General features: G+C 40.5%; 2 protein-coding genes across 2 annotated transcripts; one reads left to right on the forward strand and one right to left on the reverse strand.

Moving 5' to 3' along the window:
• Positions 1 to 1,842: 1,842 nt before the first annotated feature.
• Positions 1,843 to 2,885, reverse strand: LOC133838600 (farnesol dehydrogenase-like). The gene is made up of 2 exons (XM_062269752.1): positions 2,258 to 2,885; positions 1,843 to 2,187 (listed from the first exon to the last, which is right to left on the reverse strand). Exons 1-2 carry the CDS (start codon positions 2,825 to 2,827, stop codon positions 2,008 to 2,010), a joined length of 750 nt encoding a protein of 249 aa, XP_062125736.1. The 5' UTR covers positions 2,828 to 2,885; the 3' UTR covers positions 1,843 to 2,007.
• A 2,920-nt stretch (positions 2,886 to 5,805) lies between these two features.
• On the forward strand, positions 5,806 to 19,316 carry LOC133838062 (uncharacterized). Its single transcript, XM_062269015.1, has 7 exons — positions 5,806 to 5,963; positions 8,081 to 8,428; positions 13,688 to 13,841; positions 16,395 to 16,603; positions 18,151 to 18,284; positions 18,347 to 18,629; positions 18,834 to 19,316. Exons 2-7 carry the CDS (start codon positions 8,380 to 8,382, stop codon positions 19,034 to 19,036), a joined length of 1,032 nt encoding a protein of 343 aa, XP_062124999.1. The 5' UTR covers positions 5,806 to 5,963; positions 8,081 to 8,379; the 3' UTR covers positions 19,037 to 19,316.
• The last annotated feature ends 1,860 nt before the right edge of the window (positions 19,317 to 21,176 follow it).

A 21,176-nucleotide genomic window follows, 5' to 3' on the forward strand; every position in this document is an offset into this window, starting at 1 on the left:
TAGTATATATAAAAATAAAGCAGTCAAAGGAAAACATCAGTCGGCAACAAAACAAAACACAAGCGATGAGAACAGCGAAAACAACAATAAAATAAAACTACATAGAAGAAGGCTGAGCGCCGCGTAGGGTGCGCTCAAAATTTTTAATAAACTCGCCCATGTTTCTCGCTGGCCGGCCGCATTTTTCGTTACATACTTTCGGGCGCTCGGCTGCCATTGCATTGCAGTTGAGAAGACTGTTGAGGAGGCTGCCGCTGTTGTTGCCATGCTTATTTACGAGCATTTGCCTGCACAAGGCAAAATGTTACAAACGGCCAACAACTTCTAGGCCGTCTGGGGCCGTGTGCCAAGTGTACTGGCCGCGACTTTTGGCCCACTCTGCGACTCTGGCTCTAGATCTGGCTCTGGCTCCGTCTCTCGTCTGCATAATGAGCCGCAGCGCCAACAACAACAAAAAAAAAAGGTTAAGCGGCGGCAACGGCAGTTCATAAAATCAACGAAATAAGCGAATGCCAAAAGTCGAAAAACGCAATGAAAATGCGATTTTAAGCGGGATCACATTTTGAAGTTTATCTGCGCATCTCAGCTGCTCCTCTGTTCAGTTGAGGTTTGGGTCTGGGGTTCGCGTTCGCCATGCTGAGCAAAGACACTAACTGCAGCAACACGAGCTTAGTAGCTGCTCTGCTGTAACTCCATTAACCCGCTGGGAGACAATGTGGCACCCGCGCACATATGCGGGATATGCTAAAAAAAAAAACCAAACAGCAAAAAAAAAACTATACATAGCATACTTATTTCGCGCTGGCAAGCCAAACGCTTAGCAAGTTTTTGGCCATAGTTGGGCATGAGTTGACTTCGCTTGCACGTTCGACGTGTCCCAAAATGTAAAGCTGCCATGCTAAAAAATACATTTTTAAAATACTTGCGCACATTCTCGCAAATGGTAACAAACGGTGCCAAGTTTAGCAGCTTCGCGGCGTTTTGGGCGCGCTCGCTGTAAAATGCAAAAACCCAACTGTTCTTCGTGTTTGCTGCTGGCTGGCTTTTGGCATAACATTTTTAGCATATTTGTTGTAGTCAAAACACGTGTCGTGTCCCTGTGTGTGTGTGTGAATGGCCTCTTAGTATTTGTGTTTGTGTGTGTGCCATTAGTTGCTTCAGTCATGCACCGGCTGCAGCAAAACTCACGTGTCGCATTTGCAGCTTGCCAGAAACTTTGTCGCAAAAGCGTTGCAGACAACACACAAACACAGAGACACACACACACATACAATGAGAACTTTTGTATGTACAGAAGTGCAATACTTGCGGTTATTTATTTGCAGTTCATGGCACATAACATTGACATTCTTATCCACATTTTAATCAATTTTTAAATAGTTGCAAAGTTCAAGAAAAGAACTAGCTAATACTCAAGTACACCAAATGTGTGTATATGTATATACATATACATATGTATATACAAAAGGGAAAAGCTTTTTGTACATGTGTGTGTCTCTGTGCATAAGTGCTCAATCATTTGCCAGCATTTATTCTTTTACAATCCTCTCTCTCATAATCCGGTTTGCAGACAAGCCGCAATCAAGCATTTAATTGAATATATATTTTTATGCTATAATTATTAAATTTAATTCCCTTACATTAAGTACAATCTGCTGTGAATTTCAAAAAGAAGTATTTTAAATTATCTGCAAACCAATATCTGTTTTTATTTCCGTAGCACAGTGGTCGTCTCTTATAAATATCTAGACAATTATTTGTAGTGAAAAAACATAAATACATAAAATTGTCAACATTGCATTACACTATAAAGATGAAAAAAGAAATCAAATCAAATTATGAGCTTTCCTAAATCAAATTTTTAGGATAAATATGGCATTTAATTTAATCATAGCAATTTTGCACCAATAAAAATTGGGTTACATAACATACAGTTCAATCATAAATGAAGCATAACATAAATTCGAGCTCAATCATTAATATAACGAAAGAACTTTCTGGATAATTTTAATCCTTCTCCCCAATAGGCTTTATGATCAGCTCGTGAATTTGCACATTTGGCGGTGTTGAAATACAATATGAGATAGCGTCGGCGATATCTTCGGAACGCAACATGGGAAAATCAAAAGTGTCTGGAAGCAATTCCTTGTTAAAGATTTCCGTATCGACGGCGCCAGGGCTAATACTCTGTATGGCAAATCAAAAGAATTAAATTAACAATTTAATTGTGTACAATCATAAATGTAAAGTGACTTACAGTGATCTTAATTGCAGTTCCCTTGGCTTGCAGCTCTTGTCGCAGCACCTCAGTCAATGCAGTGATGGCATACTTTGAAGGCGCATACATATTCAGACTAACACCGATATTAGGCACCGCATGACCGGCAATACTATTCACAATCACAATATGACCGTCGTTGATCTTGCGACGTTCCATTGACTGGAAGGCTTGGCGCGTGCACCAAGTCACGCCCAGCACATTGGTGTCCAGCGTGGAACGAAGACCTTCGCTATTTCCCTCCTGAAGAATGGTTACGTATGCCAGTTTGCCTGCATTGTTGACCAACACATCGGCACCACCCAGTGTCTGATCCACCCAGGCGAAAGTATCGATCACCTGCTGTTCGTCGCTCACATCGCATTTGCGGAAATGGAAGCGAGCTGCCTGATCTACTGGCAGTTCAGACTTCAGTTCCTCCAAACGATTCTCACGTCGTGCCAGACCTACAACAATCATGCCCTTGGCCACCAAATCTTTGCAGACAGCAGCGCCAATTCCAGAACTGGAACCCGTCACGACAGCCACACGATTCAACCAGCGATCCATTGTAAATGAACTTGAATTGCTTAAATTGCGCTGTGCTCAAACATTTAATGAACTGAAGGTTACTCTCATTGGTGACGCTGCTTTTATACTCAGCCGGCTGAAAGCTCAAATGTTTGAAGCGTCGCCATAAATTGAAGCGTCATGCTGATAGAACTGTTTCTCTCTGTTTCTCTGTTTACGTTTTATTTTGAGTGTTTTCCAGTTATCAAGAGAGAGAGAGATATCACAAGAGAGCATTAAGTAGTCAACGAGCGTCTAGCTGTTAAAGCTTATTTCATAATACTACCAGAGCAGGCGCGATCGATGTCATCAGCAAAGCTTTTAATTAAAGTGGACGAATTCTTGAGTAGCTTCCGCTCTCTCATTACAACGATCGTCATCATGTTGATATGCTTTTATGATTATGTAATCAAAGCAAGAACTAATTGCGCGATTATCTGTTTTCCGCGATCTGTCTCGCACTCTTTAAATAGCTGACTACGCATATCTTATTGGTATTCCTCAAACGATTATCAGATTGCCAGACTATTCACTTCAAAACAATCGTACATTTGTTGTTTTTTTATACCCGCTACCCATAGGGTAGAAGGGTATTATAACTTTGTGTCGGCAGGAAATGTATGTAACAGGTAGAAGGAGGCATCTTTGACCCCAAAAAAGTATTTAATTCTTGATCAGCGTCAACAGCCGAGACGATCTAACCATGTACGTCTATCCGTTTGTCTGTCTGTCCGTCTGTTCGTATGAACACCTAGATCTCAGAGACTATAAGAGCTAGAGCTATAATTATTCGACAGCATTTGTTATGTTTGCACGCAGATCAAGTTTTTGCTACGCCCAATTCCGCCTTCGCAAATTGACAAAAATCGAATAACAAGCGTAATTTTAAAACTAGAGCTTTGCCATATACAATAATGATTATAATCTTCGTGATTTCTGAAAATTTGGTTGCCATCAGATAAAAATTGTCGAAGTCATTAAAGAAATACTTTTTTATGGTCAAAATCGCTCACTTACTACGTGTTGTAGTTTCTTTGGCTGACAATCTGGTATGTTTTGCACTCTATAGTATATAATGTAGTACCATGTAGTACCATATCAATATACCAAAAATACATTTTAGTATATTTTTGGTATTTTTGTGTCAAATCAATTTAGTATATTTTGAAAAAATACCACAATATTTTGATTTTATTCAAAGTGGATAGCGGGTATCTCACAGTCGAGCACACTCGAATGTATCTTTCTTACTTGTTTTTATTTGAATATGCTGATTTATTTGCCTGATACCAAGCATAAGAATGCCTGAAGAACACTTCAAGCAAGCTATTTCACAACGCCTTTCGTGCTTTGCAATTGCTAGAACTATAACCGAATCAAACTGGATCTACATTATTTTTAGAGAATCGAGTTGAGCTCTTAATTAATTTCCCGTTTACATCGTAGAAATCAACCGAGCTGCTCAAGCTCATCGACTTTTTCTTGTCGTCTAGCGAAATAGTAAAACGAATGCATTGTTGTTGCAAGTGCGTCGGTAACTCGCCAGAAGAAGCCGCAAACAAAAGCATTGAAATCAGCTTCGCTGTCAAGTGCAAGAGGTCAGATAAAACTGACCGGAGATACGTTCCATTGTCCAATGTCCATTGTTGCCAGTTCAGTCCATCTACATCTCTGTGAGTGACTTGATAAGCTACTCTAATTATAGTATATTTGTATATATGTAACTAGTTGCGATTTGCTGTGCACGTTTGTTTAGTTTGTGTGCCAGGCGCAATAAATGAAATCGGTACGAACAGCGAACTAACTTTTTTTTATTCCATCATTGTTTTTCCTCCACTTGTTTTTTGTTGGATTTTCGTTTTATTTTTGATAAGCGGCTTGGCAGTTGAATATCTTTTCCTGCAGCCTCAGCCGAAAAATACATTTCCGCTTGTTGCATTGCATTTCGTGTATTTGGTTGCCCGGGCTGTCTGAAGTGCACAAGAAGACAGGCATGTGGCTAATAGGATTTTACCACCAACAGCAACAGCTACAACACCCACAACAACATCTCCAACAACAACAACAATGACAGAGAATGCCTTAGGATTTTGCAATTGCATACTTGGGTGCACAAGGCCTTTGCCACAGCGGCTGCCAGTTGATGTTGCAGTTTATTCCAATGCTGAAAATGTAATGCAAACAACAACAGTCAACCAAACATGACATAAAAGAAGACTAAAGACTTCAAAGCGAACACGAACTGATCAATTATTGTCGATTTAAAATACAAAAAAAGAAACTGATTAAGCCAAAATTAGATTTTGTCTGTGGGCTATTATAAAATTAAGTAATTTTCACTAAATTCATGCCTTTGTATTTGAAATATTATATATAGCCATTTGGAACAAAAAGAAACACTCAAAATTCGCAATCTACATTAATTAAAATATGTTTTAATATAAAATTTAATAGATATATTAAAATGTTGATATAGTACAACATTTAAAATATATACCACTGATTACAAAATATACCAGACTTTCCGTCAAATCAAGTAGGAAACAGCAAGCCAAATGTCTGTAAAGTCACTGTAAAAAGTCTCCACTTGCTGTTAATCTAACAGCAATGTTTACTAACAGCGCTACAAAGCGACAAATACTCAGAGCACTGCACAGCATCTCTTTACAAGAGCACAAAACAGTAACAAGGCGCGCCCAAAAGTAGACAACGTTCTCTTCGTCTCGCTCAAAAGCACGAGCGAGGCACGAAGAGAGCCGAACGGAAAACGAACACGATGACAGAGCTGCGGCGGCAGCAGCATCAGCATCAGCTGCTGAGTCACAGCATCAGAGTGTTGCCGGCAATCAAAGAGTTGCCGATGAAACTGAGCTCTTTGAGCGCAATACGAAACAGCACGACGGAATCCAGGACATGGACTTGCAACTCCCAGCCAGAGCAGCCGACGACGACGCTGGCAGTGGCAGTGGCGATGGCGATGGCTTGTCAGTTAGACGCCAACTTTTGTGTGACATAGTGCGTGCGTACGGTGCGGGCGGGAGGCTGCGACACAAAAGCGACGCGACTAAAACGCGTCAGGCCACCAAATGGCAAATAAATAAAAATACAAACGATTTAAAAATACACATATAGGCGAGTGTATGTACACACAACGTTGAATGTAAAATTATGCATTTATGCAAATGCTGCCAGAGAGAACAGAAAATAAAAAACAAAAAAATAACAAACACACAAAAAATTGGCAAAGGCAGCTAGAACAATCACAACAAAAATATATAGACTGTTGCATAGGAATGCTAAATAAATATTTCAAAGGGCAGCAACAAAAGTGTGCCACGCGCTCAATGTAGATTTGAGAGTCAACATGTCTGTGCATGCTGACGAATATGTATATGTGTGTGAGTGAGTCTTTGTGTGTGTGCGTGTGTGTGTGTTGTCAGTGCCAGTCAATGAAATGTTTGTTAATTATTTATATGCCAGTGCATTACATTGCCATTAAGTAATTAACTTAGATTGAGGTGTTTGTGTGTCTACTTTATGCTTCGTATTTATTCGTTCCATATAATCTTACTATTTGGCAGCCAGCATTGCGTATACGTAATGTGTGCTCAATAAACTGCACTCAGGCTGTCAATGGTTTCGCTGCTTCTTCTTTTGCAACAACATCTTCTTAATTGACAGCTCAGAAGGGAGATAGATAGATAAAGATAGCGAGAGAGAGAAAGAGAGAGCACTCAAAATAAAGCAAATTGAATTGTGCATTGTGTGCATAGACAATTTAAGATTGCCCGAGTTGCCCGAGTCGAATTGTTTGTTTATTGCCAAATGCAAATACAAGAGACAATACAAATGTTTATTCGCCTAGGATTCATTAAATGATAGGAGACAATGCAAATGTGCTTTGCTGCATGTGCTCGAGTTACTTGCCAGATCAATAACTGCTAGTTGATAATAGTATCTAATTTTATCAGCTCACATCCGCAAATAATCAATATCAATTTTCTACAGCAATTATGTTGTGCTTAATTTGTTTGCTCCAAAAAGAGTTTATAGCAGCTTATTTTTAACCCAAGCAACGTTGAAAATTTAATTAGCCTAACCACAAACAAGAACATAAACGGGCAGGGGAAATTCCTCGGCAAATATTTTTAGTAGACAGCAAACAAAATTAAGTAAGTAAGAGAGCAGCTCAAACTGCTCTCACTTATTAAAAATAAAATGCTCTGCCGCTGTGAAACTTTGCTACGGCAATTTTAATAAACGCGTCAATGAAAGCAAAACAATGACGACAGCAAAAGCAACAAAGACGCCAACAACAACAACGAGAAGAACAGCAACAGCCACAACAATATGAACAACAACAGCGATAACAACAAGTTAAAGTTGACGGCAAGTCAGCGCAAAAAGAAGCCACAATTTGATTAGAGCATTAAAGGACTTTATGCCACAAAGCCCGTAGCGCCACAGGCTTCGTTGTGCCTCACATTGTGATGCTGTCGCTATAGCCAGGGGGAGGGTGCAATAGGGAAACATTGGACAGCGGTAGCGGCAACTAGTCGTGGCCATGGAAGTTGGCAGATGTACAATCGCCTGAGCTCTGGACAACAGAGCCAACAAAGTTGCCGGCTGCTACATTTTCATTTTTACCACACCAATTTTTTTGTGTTTTTTTCTACTTTTTTTTTGTCCAAAACTGTCAACGTTTAAATAACGCTGACAATGACAATAAACAAATGCACTGGCCGCCAGAAAATATAGAAACACAGAAAAAACTTTAATAAAGGCAGACGAAATCCAATTTAGGGAATGAACTCAAAAATACCCTATAACTGAAAGTGTCTAATAATTAGAAAACAATTAATTGCATAAAATAATTTTTTTTATAATTTGTTTTGAGAATGCAATATTAATAAATAACGAGTTATAATAATAACATGAAGCCTTATTTATAGTCCTAATTAAAATATTTACAACTACTCAACAAAATGATCGAAAGTATCAGTTAAGTATTTCAATATTACTCACTAAAAGTTACTTGAACGAAGCATGTGTTATATACCTCTCGATTACTGGCTAGCAGGATATAAAAAAGTCAAAGAGAAACTTTTTTAAAAGTCGGACACAAGCGAGGCAATAGACAAGAGGGTGTGCGAATGAGATAGATGTGTAGAGTTTGTGTGTGGGTGTGTGTTGCACTGGACGCCAGACTTTGACGCCAAAAAAGTTTTCAAATTTAATAACCTTAAAACACAGTAGGGAAAAAAAATATCGTTGACGGCGGATAACGTATTATTCGAAACAAGGACTCGTCACTTACCAGTATTTGGCCAATTCGCACATGGGTCCCAATAGCATGTCAATGACATTGGTCGACAGCGAAACTATATGCATAAATCTAAGAGCCTATATACGAGTAGTGCAAAAATAATATGTTCAACGTTTGCATAGACACGCTCGAAAATATGCCAGAGCCAAAGTTTGTGAGAGTGTTGGCTTAGGTGGCAGGAAGCGGCGGCGCAACAAGACGCTTTAAGGAGTAAGGACACACTACCATGGATTATGCCCGTTGGTTGCTGCAGCTAGGCATCCACATGCTGTTGGGTAAGTAAGTCTGTGTGTGTGTGTTTGTGGAGACGGCTTTAAAGTCTAGCACTTTTGGCTGGGACTGGGAACTGGGAGGCCAACAATAATAATAAAAATATTTGAAACTTTTCATTTTATTGCCTTTTGCTTTTAATCCCTTTAAGCTGGCCAACCTTTTTACGACAAAGTCGACGACGTGGGCAACTTTGCGGTTGCCTCAACAACACCCGCTCCACACAGGGGACAGAGAGAAAAGGGGTTAGCGAAGGGGACAGAAAAGTCGAGGCCCCGACTTCAGTCTGTGCCCCGTTCATCGGCGACACCATGAAAAGTCATTTAGGCATTTCCGTTTCCGCTTTGCGCTTTTGTGCACTTGGCTTTTGTTGTTGCCTTGCCCCTTGTCCTGTTCTGTCCTGTCCTGACCCAAAACTCAAAATTAGCATAGCAATAAATGTGTTTGTTGCCTTTTGTTTGGGTGCCTGTGTGCGTGTGTAAATATGGCTAACAGAGAAACCGCATAAATTTATGCAAATTTCGAGCCACTAAATTGTTTTTTAAATACACTTTCAATTATTGCCCAACCACAGCAATAAGTGCCAACAAATGCGAAACTCAAATCGTAACATTGAAATCATAATAATAGCGTTTCATGAGAGTAGATATTACATTATACATATATTTATTTATTTATATTTAGTGAAATTATCAAAAATTATTTTGAATTTTTGTTTAAAGCAAATGAAAATGGATTCTATTTAAGGACAACTGGGGCAAAATGCATTAGTAATTGGATTTCGTATTGCACTTCGGTGTGTGTCACTTGCTGTTTTCCCCAACATCTTTCACTTTCCAAGTGCAATTTTTCAGCTTCTACAACGAATAACGAAGCTGACAGCAAACGAAAGCAAAGCAAGAATAAAAGAGAAAATATAAATGAGTACAGTGTAAGAGGACAAGCAGCACCAGAAGCAACTGAACATTTAAATCTATTTCTTTTCAAGTGCCATTTGACAAACGAAGACAATCAAATATGAAAATCCATTTCAAGATTGCACAACAGAAAATAAATAATAAAATATTTGTACTATAGTTTTACAGTTATTTTTAGACATTTTGCACAAATTGATTGCTTCATACTTGTATTTATCAATCCTTTGGCAGCCTTCTCTTTAATCCTTGCAAAGCTCAATAAGAAACAGAAACAGGTTTGGCAGATAAAGATTTCCATTTTTTTTTTAGGCTGTTTATTTTTGTATTATACATTAATTTTATGGCATACAAATGTTGCTTAATTTTTCACACATTGTTTGAGAAAGAATTTTTCAGCATAAACTTCTTTGACATTATTTAAACAGAGTCTGACAAAAGAGAGGCGGAATCTCTTGGAGAAAAGTCAAAAGGAAAAGCATGAAAATTTACATAAAGCAAACATAAATGTGACAATTTCATTTTGGAGTACGCCTTAAAGGATTTACCCCACACAACAGGCATAAAAACTTGCGCTATATTTTATTTGCACTTTTCTAAAATTTATAGACGCTTTTAAAATTTACTGCAAACAGTATATGAACGCTGAGACCGAACCCAAGACTGAGACCGAGACGAAGATGAAGATGAAGGCGACAACAGTTACTGGCAAGGACATGCCAAGAGTATAAATATTTGGCTACAAGTGCCTGACGGGACGGGAATGGACGGACTGACAGTGTGGCACTCAGAAACGTTTGCTTCGAGTGCCATAAAGTTTATTTAAACAAATTGCCTATTTTACAAGTGTCTTCAATTTTATTAAGTGTGCGATTTGGGTGGCAGAGTAAATGATGTACTCCACCTACTTGCCGTAGCCGAAACATATGGCTGCTTGGGTGGCTTGTTTAAGTTTCAGATGAGTTCAACTGTCAACCGTCTGAAAGTCTGCTGCTCCCTGCTGCTGCCTGCTGCTGTCATGTGGCCAAAACTGACACTAATGTGAAGACACTGCGCATCAGTTTAAAAGGGGCGGGGCGCAAAAAAGAAGTGGCATGCAACTAAGCCAAAGCCAAAGTCAAAGCCGCCAGACGCCAGCCGTCAGCCGAGAAGCCGCAGCCAATGTGGAAAATCAAGTTTAAACTTCGATGTTTTGCATAGTTGTTGTTATGGCTGGGCTGCAGCATACCAAATGGGATTCAAACTAAAAACAACAATAGCATCAGCAGCTAAGGAATCTCAGCATCAGTTCGAGCATCGCTCGTCGCATAGTTTTGCCAGACAAGAACAGCAGCAGCATCATCTATTTATTTTATTTTTCTATTTTTTTTTCTGCGTTCTTTATTTTATTTTATTTTTCCTTTTTTTTTGTGTGTGAGCCATTTAGCTGCTCAATTTTTTTGTTGTTGGTGCGCAACTACGCTTTACTGAGATTAGCATCTTTATTTGTGTTCGCCTGCCACAAGTTGAACCCAGAGAAAACCGACAAAACGGCACAAAAAAAAATAAACGAAACTAAAGCAAATCAAAGCAACGCAAAGGAAAACAAACTGCCGCCCGCTTGGACTGGAAGCTGGAAGCGTTGTCGCATTTATATGCAAATTATAGATGCTTGGCATTTCTTTATTCTTCGTCTTCGGCCTCAGCAGATTTGTCTGCTCTGGCGTTTATCGTAAGCAGTAAGCAGTAAGCGGCGAATGTTTCTAGCCAGATTTAAATTGGCCTAAGCTGCAGCGGCAGCAACGATGCTGAATCAGAGGCCAAAGTAAGTTTCAGGCCAGACAATTTGCATTATCCAGTCAAGACCAGAAACTAGGCTGCCTGACTTAAGCACAAAAATGAGAAGCACAAAAAATCGTCCAAAAAAAACAACAGAAAACAGAAAGTGCCTCTTGACTTTCTTTAGGCATTTTCACGGCAACTGCGTGCAACTTTCAACCTTGTTAACCACAAGCGAACAGCTGTGCAACAATCTCAGACAAGCAGCAAACAGACAAAGCATCAGACAAGTAGGCGTACTTATAAGTAAGTAATACCTACACACAGACAGACAAACCAAATTGATGTCTTGAATTGGCATTGGAGTTGTCGTCGTTCTTTGCTCGTTGTTAGGCAGAAACTTTTGCTCAAGTGCGTTGATTGCCGTGCAAAAAAGTTGCCTCTGCTACTGCTGCTGCTGCTGCTGTGTATTTTATGTACTTATTTTTATTATTTACATATACACCGACACAGACAGAAACACCCACACAGATAGACATTCAGTTTGCTGCTTGGTCACAGATACAGCTGTCATGCCTTTTGCTGTGCAGGTGAACTTTTCCCAATGCTTTGTTCCCCCATCCTCACTTTCTCCAGCTCTGTGTTTGCCTTTTTGTCTGTGCTCTATGCTCTGAGGCTGTCATTAAGCTGCGGTTGCCGCTGCCATTTGCAAATGTGTTTGCCATTGTCATTGTTGTTGTTAGTGTTGTTGTTGTCGGAGAGAATGTTTGTTGTTCTATGTAACTGCTAGTCGGCAGCTTTGACATGCTTGAAAAGACTCATGTCAAACTCAAACTCAGACTCAGGCAATGCGCTCTCTGTGTGTGCAAGATGCAAGACTTGTCTCGAGGGGAAAGAGAGGAGCTTTGCCTCGCCTCGTTTTGCCTGCCAGGCACTTTTGTTTGTTTATCTATTGAAACTTTAAACAAGTTTGCAATTTTTTGTTGTTGCTTTTGATGCTTCTGCTGATGTTGCTGTTGCTGTCATTGACAATGCCGCAGGCTGAAAACAAAAGCTCCGATTTCTACAGTCTACAATCTGTCGCGAGAGCTATTTGCATATGCTGCCACAAGGTAATCATCACACAGTCTTTGGCAATGCATTAATTTTGCGGAATATTTGTTGCAAATTTTCCATGTTTTTTACCACAAAAGCAAAACCAACAAACGAACGAACGAACTTTTCTCGCCTGCCACACACCTCAAGTTATTTCAACTGTAAAGTGCAACAAATTAAATTCAGTGAGTGCTGCTTGTTGCTGCCGCTGCTGTTGCTGTCTAATGCCATTTGCAACGCCAACAAAGACTCGACGACGACGACGACCACGCGCTAGAGTAGAGCAGCAAAAATTATGCAGACAACATCTCGCAACTTGTCGTCTTCGTTCCTTGCTGCATTCGCTGTTCACTTTCGAAAGCTTGCCTTAAATTGTTGCTTATCATGTTGCACGGCACTCCGATTTTGCCAACTGCAACGACATGGCCAAGATTATGGAAATTTCACACAACTTTCGCACAACAAACCAACAAAAACAGACAAGCAGACACTGCAAGCGACGCATTTGGCATTTAGTGCAATAAACAGTTGGCCCACTTCAGCAGCAGCAACAGCAGCAGCAAGAAAAAAAAACGCAAATGCAGCTAATGATATTAACCACTTTTTTCTGGCATTTCCTTTTCCATTTCGTCTGTCTGCTTGCACTTAAAAACGTTCTGCAAATTTGAAAAAACCCACGCGCGGTTTTTCTCGTGTTGTTGTCGTTATTGTTGTTGTTGTTGGGGAAAACGTTTAGCAACTGAAGTTGTTGCTGTGTCATTTAGATGTTCAGCATTTTTACAAGTTCATTCAATTAAGAGTTGTGCGTCAGTTTTTGTGCTGCAAATTGTCTCAGCGTCCCATTTCATTTGTCCCTTCTTCTCTCGCTTATTTCTCGCAGTTTCTTTAATTCCATTTATGTTAATTTGTCGTCGGTCTTCTCGTATTTATGTGCTTTAGCTTCAACTTTAACTTACTTATGTAGGGAATAATTACATAAAAGGTTTAAGAGTGGTTGGGTTATTTAGCTTTAAAATGATAGAAATACATTGAATTTTTGCTCAATTTCAATTCTATAACTATTCCATTTATTTCAGCACATTATTTAGAATAATTAAATACCAAATTCAAGCTTATTTAATCAACTGACAATCTCCTACTCCATCTCATTCACCTGTTTGAACAGCTGCAATGAGCATTCCTATACGTAGTATTTATTGTTATAAATACTTCGAGTCCACATAACATATGTTTATCTAACGAATTAATCATTTTACAATAACATAGGATTTTCTGCTCCGGCCAGTGAATTGCATAATACGCATGCACACAAATTTAAATCTGTGAAAATACTATACACAAAAAACATTTGCATTGTTTTCATATGTTGTTGTGTGCAACAACATTTTTTATGACATTTTCAATCATTTTTATCTGACGGCATTTTTTATCGAGCAAAACCCGAAGCTAACTTTACGCTCACTTCACCTCTCTCTCTCTCTCTATCTCTTTCTGCAGCCATGCGACGCAGTCAGTGTCTACTTGTGACTGACATCAATGTGCCACAAATTGTTGATTTTCGCGATAACGTGACATTATCCTGCAGCTATGACATAAGTGGTCACACGTTAAATTCGGTTAAGTGGTACAAAAACGACAGCGAGTTTTTTAGGTAAGTACTCGCCCACATAGCAAATGCTGTGGGTGTATTTGAACTCTCCCCTCTCTCTCTCTCTCTCTCTCTCTCTCTCTATTTTTGTTTGCGTTTATAATTTATGATATTTATTTTGTTATTTTTGCTGCGAGGCTGCGCGAGGTTGCGCAGCTGTCAAATGCAACGAAATTTGTACGCCGGAACCGGGGCCTCTCTCTCTCTCTCTCTCTCTCTCTTTCTCACTCTCAACACACCGTAGTCATAAACAGTCGTTGCCCAGCACAGAACACACATACACACACACATGGTCGTATTTGCCGCACATAAATATGTTCATTGTCAGGCGACTTTCTTGCCTAATTAATTATTAAATAAATTAATTTGCGTTGGTTCTCGTTTATGCTACGGTAAATTAATTTAAATGTCCTTCCATACACTCGTATAAAACACTCTCTGCTTGTGTGTATGTGTGTGTGGTGATTTGTTCTACGGGTTTGCTTTTACGGCTCTGTTACAGCCATCACACACTCGCATCATCATCATTCACTTACATACTCACTTGCTGACTGACTCGTATTTCAAACTTGATTGCTAAGCGGCATTTAATATTTATGGCACACAGTTGTTAGGCAGCCCAGATGACAGCCGGTTGACAGGCATGGCGACAACAGCAGCAGCAGCAACAACAAAAGGTTCAACTAATTGCCCAAAAAGCCGTAATTTGGTTATGACCATGCTCAGAAATGGGTAACTTCTGAATGATTATTAAATGATCATTTGACCACAGAGTCGACCACTTCATGTGTGAATCTCTCAGACTCTCCCTCTCTCGATGGACTTCGTCATCATCACTTAAGCAAAACATTACGTATACGTATTATTTTCATTAACAAGTTGCGAGGCATATGCATTGCGAGTATGCGAGTATTTGCACTGCAATAAGCTTCAACTTAATGAAAAATCTCAAGTGACTGCTTCGCGTTTTGCTTAATTAAAAAATGAGAATGAGCAGCGACGCTTAGGTGAACTGCACACACACACACACACATACACACACATTCGCACACTCTCGCACTCATTCAAGAGTTTGGCTACAACCCCTGTGCGAAAAGTCAGACAGAGAACTGAGACTCTACAACTGTCAGTAGAGGGCAGAGTATGCTTGTGTAGTTAGTGCAAGTTTTAATTAGACAGCAAGAGCACGTGAAAGCCAACTGAAAGCCAATTGCAATTTCGAAAATGCAAAACAAATTTAAACAGAACTTTAAGCTGATCAGAAGTAAACTCTTAAAGTGATAGACTTTACAAGCTCCACTTAAAACAGCAAACGAAAAAAACAAATGCATAATCCCTCATTTAGTAAAATAAATTAAAATCGAATTATTTTGAAATGTCTTTGCCATAAAATGCCAAAGAAATCGTTGTTTTATCTACAACAATGTGAATTGTTGCAAGGCTTTGCACATCAAATATAAGAAAACTTAATGCTGGCTAGTGAAAAAGAGGCATTAAATGCCACAAAAAAAAACACACACACACACACATAGCCAGAAGACTATAATAGATGCCACAAAATCCCTTGTAACGAGCCGCATTCACACACACAAGAAAGAGAGAGAGCCAGCCAAGCTGCCGTTTATATTGCTTATCAAATTTGTTGATTTGCTGCCGCAGCAGCAGGAGCAGCAAAAGCAGCCGCCGCCTAAGCCGCAAATAATTCGTACTCAACGCCCCCGCCCAAGCCTCGTTTGGTCCAAGACAAGCAACAAACGGCTGGCTAACAGCTATTAACAAGTAGCGCACAAAGCGACTTATCAACACTACAGCAGCCCACAAAAGTAGGCAACGTTTTTTTGTTCGGGTAGCCATTTATACCCTGTGAATTAAATGCGTACGTAATGTATGCTGATATTGTGTATCAGTCAAGAGCAGTAATTTCCCATTCTATTTGCAGTCTTTAGAAGGTATTTTAAAGTCAATCATTTGCCAGCCATAATGGGGGTCTTGTTTATTTATGTGGCTGGAGCTTTCTTTTTTTACGTTGTGGGACAAGTTTTTCCACTTGAACACTTTTGTTGTAGATTTTTATACACATCAATACAATGTGTATTTGAGGGATTAATGAGCAACAATCTACAATACAAAACAAATTGAAGAAATCTCCCAAGTGAGCTCAGCACAGACATATCACAGAGACAGACACACACACACACAAATACGAACGCAGAGTGAAGTCAGCAGAGGTTGAGTGCATGTAAGCCACTTGTCTGAAAATCTCCATTTCCTGGCCTCGATTCGTTTATGGCTTGAAAAAGCTTTTAGAGCCCCCCAGCCTATGGGGCCGATTATCAGCTGACCATTTTCCAAAAAAGCAACACAAAAAAAAAGGACACTAAATGAAAGCTGGCGCAATTTGCGGGCCATTTAGCCATCGCTCAAAGGAAACCAATGCTTAACCCTTTTTCTACTACTACTACTACTACTACTACTACAACGACTACAACTCTTCTTCTCTATTTGTTCATCCTTTATCCGCCATCCCACCATCCACGTTCCACCTCCGTTGAACAGATATGCGCCGCTAATGCAGACCGTTTTCCGAAAGTTCCCGGTGCAGGGAGTGCAATTGATCGATGATAGCAACGAATGCAATGAATCCTCGTGTCGTGTGGAGCTTAATTTATTGGGCGTCAAATCATCGGGCGTCTACAGGTGCGAAGTGTCCGGCGATGCGCCACACTTTAAGCTAACCGCACGCTCCGCCAACATGAGTGTCGAGGGTAAGTCACACAAACACACACACATACACATACACCAACACGCCCACAGGGCGTATAAGTAATGTTATATAATTTCAATTGTTTGTCTTAAATTAAACTGCACCAAAGATACTCTGTATGCTTGTGTGTGTGTGTGTAATGCAAATATTTTGCCGCTATCCATTGGCAATCCCCGCTGCGGTGCTGCACAGCATAAACCGAGTAAAATGTGTAATTTCCGTGATATTTTAATGGTAAACAACATGGGAAGAAACGGCAAGAAACATGCAACAGCAGCAGCATCGTTTGCATATATGCATGTTGTCGTATATACATTTGTGTGTATGTGGCTCTGACTGCGGGCCAAAGTAGCTGGTGCATCGTTGAGCGGCCAGCAAACACGCACAGTCAGCCAGGCAAGGCAAGCAGCAGGCAGAAGGCAGAAGGCAGGCAGGATAAGCAGTCCGCCAGCAGGATGTATTCGCGAAAGAATCGGCAAGCGAGCAACCCAGCTAAAGCTGAACGTTTTCATAAAATGTAACCAAGAGATGCATGTGATTCGCATCCCTAGCCACATACGAACAGACACACACAAGCACACACTCATACAGACGCACAGTATGCGAGAGCTGGGCAACAACAAGGACGCTAAAATAGCGAACAGGAATCGCGCTTGCTTGCCTCGAGTCTGCGGGTGTGCGAGTGTATGAGTGTGTATAAGTGTATGCTGTGTGTCTGTCTGTATGTGTGTGGGTGTATTGGTGTGCGCCTCTGTGATTTACGGCAGCACTTTATGCTTAAAAAGGATATCGCTAAAATGAAAAGCTCCGCTGCCGAGTGCCTCGTGTCTTCTTCGTCTCTGTCCCTACCTCCCTTCCTCCTTTTCCATTCCATGCCTTGTTCTCTGCATCGATGTATGTACATATGTATGTGTGCTCGTTTTTCTTCTTTTTTATTTTCGCTTTTACTTTTGCCCACACACACACTCGCACATACACTCGCACACACAGCAGGATGCTTCAGCATGTCCTGCGCTCGCTCTCTCACTCTCTGTCTCACTCTCTGCATGTGTTTTATGATCATCTATTTTTCCGCTGATATAAAATAAATATCTTGTAGATACGTTGCGTACATGGGGGCTTGCTGCCGCTGCCGTTGCCGTTGCCGCTGCTGTTGCTGTTGCTGAAATATTTTTAAAAATTTATCAAAAGCAAATAGAGAAGTTGTAAAATAAACAACAGAAACAGCAACAGAGCAAGGAATGCGCTGGGTTCATACAAGCACACAACACGGGCAACAGACGCTGCAGAGGCAACAGCAACAACAACAACAACAGCAACAGCTACAAGGTGCACAATTTGCATGTTTAATGCACATTTAATATTAGCCAGAGAAATGTCACGGAAGCATACACACAGGATACGCATGCTCTGAACAGTTTCTGCATCTTTTAGAGTCTTTTACGTGCGTTCTTTATCAATTAATGTGCAGTCACAGAATATCAAATAGATTGAAAACATTCTTAAATCGAAAGTTATAAAGTATGTTTATCTTTGCTTAAATTCCAGCGTTGCCTCAAAACAATCCACTCATCAGCAGCTTTCACTCCATGTACCGCTTCGATGATTTCGTCCAGGTCAATTGCAGCACTGACTTCTCCAGCCTCTTGACCACAATCACCTGGTATATAAATGGCGTGAAGGTGAGAAATAATAACTAATTTGTTTACATTTGTACCTTCTAAGATGCTATGACTTGTACTAGGCATCTCTTGCGGATCTGCAGCCCATTGTGGAGACCACAATTGCAGCACACGATTACAATCTGCGACGCATCATATCGCAGTTGAACTTTTATGCCAACGATCCGCGTTTCCATCAGCAGCGACAGCAGCAGCAAAAACTTGCTTCTCCAATGCGACTAGGGTTGGATCTGCGTTGTGTGGCCGAGATCGAGAGTTATCCACTATTAACCCGCGAGACGAGTCTGCAGGCGCTGGTCTTTCGTGATGATATCGATCTGAAGAACCAGAAATCATTCAAGTCAGGTGAGAGTGCACTCGACCGCAATTACAGCCATGTTGCACGCTGTGGTTGCTGCTAATTAAAAATAAAAAAAAAATAAATACAAATAAAATGCCTATCGCAATGCACTGACAGCGGTCGCATATTTGGACAATTTGCAATACAAATAAATAAAAATGCGCTTTTCCCTCTCTCACTCGCTCTTTGCTGTATCTATCTCGTTACAGCTGCAGCTGCTGCAGGTGTCGCTCTGATCGGCGCTCAGTTGCTGCTGGCAGCGGCAACCGCAACGGCAGCCGCCATCAGCACACAATGGCTCTTGTTGCCACTGACATTTCAATATGGCGGACGGAAGTTGACACGCTACAAAATGGCATCCGGAATGACAGCAGCGACGGCGGCGACGTCAGCGATTGCAACCAGCCATTAGGGCTTTTGGTTTTTGTTTGTCTTTATGCTTTTCTGTTTTAGATTTTCGTTTGTATACATTTTCTAGCTTTAAGCAAACTGAAATGCACGTGAGAATTTACAAACACACAAAACAACAACAACTACAACTTACAAAAGAATTAAAAACTACAGCTGATATGCAGGATATGCATGTCACTCGATATACATAATATATATTGTAACTTAAGTCGCGAAAAGCCAAACTGTGTAAATAGCCTGTAAGTATGCAATACAATTAAAAGTCACCAATAAATATGCAAGCATGGCGTTAGTTTCACTTCCCTCCCAGTCAATATCGTTGCATTGGCATGCGCCCCTTTTGGCCACAAGGCAGCGCAACCGCAAAAAGTGCTGTTAAATATGCCATTCGCATTTAAACAGAAAAAAAAAACGCAAACGGAAAAAGGGTTGCATGCCACACCATGAGCAGAGAGTAAAGACACCAACGGGTATCCGTTAGTCGAGCATCAGCATCCGAGGCCTCGTCCATCTATGCGTCCATCTCGTTTTCATTTCGATTTTAAATCGAATTCAATGAATTCAATTGCAATTCCTTTTTGCATACGCAAGTTTGTGGCTGCAAAAAATACGCGCAACGCGCAGCAACGATTCGACAGTGTATGTGTTATTGCTGTGTCGCTGTGTGTTGAGGCATGTGTTAATGGCCCCAGCCCAAAGTTGGTAGCCGCCTCTTGTGACCGCATCGGAATAAATTCACTCCACACCCCAGTTGGCCACACAAACCCCAAACACTCCGATTGCATATCAATTACAGCCCTTGACAGCCCGAGATTGATTTTTGTTTGCATTTCAAGGACTTGAGCCCCTGACACGGTGTGTCTGCGTCTGCGTCTGCCCACGCGGTTGAAATTGTATTTAAATTTTCATTTTTAATGTTTCCTTTAAAGCTTTCACAACTGACCATCTGCTTAGTCTCTATAGACAGGCAACGCACTCAATTTCCAATATATTGCTTTATTATTACTAAGCGCGTTTTGCACTTCAATGACTGAAGCTCAGCATAAGACCAAGCGGCTTTGAAATTGCAACGTTGCCACAATGGGTTGCAATAAGATAAAAGTTTAAGCTGAAAAAATACTAAAGAAGAATGATCAATAAGTAATTCTAAAGCAGATGTGCAAACAAAACTTAATGAAATTAACAATATTAATAAAAAAAAAAACTTGAATTTGCCTTTTCAAAATTAATTTCATCACCTTCTTTCAAGTTCTGCAATAATATATGAAAAATTCTAACGAATTATTTGCACAACTGTTCGCAGCTAAACAGAATAAAGCCACTGAGCAAAATAAGGATCAAAAATGGTAGAAATAAAAATTTCAAAATAGGTGAATTTACAACACAAATAACCAAATTAATATTTATTATTTGTTTTAAGTATTACAATTTCTTTCTAATATTAATATTTGTTTTAAATACTAGAGAAAGCAGAGCAACTCTTTTGCAATTCAATATTGATTTCATTCTTGACTCAGAGATTTCGATTTCTGCAATTATATATTAAAAGTGCTTAAAGATTATTTGCACAACTGCTCGCTGCCAACTAGTGGGAAAAACCAGCATCAAGTGCATCGACAGACTCATATAAAAATGAAGGATCAAAGCTGGCGGCAAGCTAGCCCCAGGGAGCGAAGAAGAAGCAGCTGCAGCAGACGAAGGCGAAGTCGACGACCAACAAGAAGTGCAGAAAATAGCTAGCCCAGTAAAAAGACTATTAAGCGATAATTTATTTGTAATCTGCGACGTGAATGCAACTCAGCAGCAGTGTGGCAAGGCAGCCGAGGTGGAATGCAGCGCGAACAGGAAACAGGACGCATGCTGTTGAAAGGATTCAGCGCGTCTCTCCTGGGGTAATAAAAACGGCTGCGGCAGCAATGCCCGACCATTGGTCGGCGCAAATATTTAAAGACGACGCAACGGTAAGTCGGCCAGTTGGCAGTTTGCCGGCACACACACCGCACACCCTCTCACCACTCTCAATCACCCCGCCAACAACATGGCCTCTGGCCTGTGGACCCCAGCCGTCTATCGTTGAGCGTTTGCTAGCGTGCGAGAGAGAGCCGAAGGCTATTTGATGCAGACAATGTGGACAGCTGGGC

Source organism: Drosophila sulfurigaster, chromosome 2R (genome assembly GCF_023558435.1).
Source record: "Drosophila sulfurigaster albostrigata strain 15112-1811.04 chromosome 2R, ASM2355843v2, whole genome shotgun sequence".
NCBI classification, from domain to species: domain Eukaryota; kingdom Metazoa; phylum Arthropoda; class Insecta; order Diptera; family Drosophilidae; genus Drosophila; species Drosophila sulfurigaster.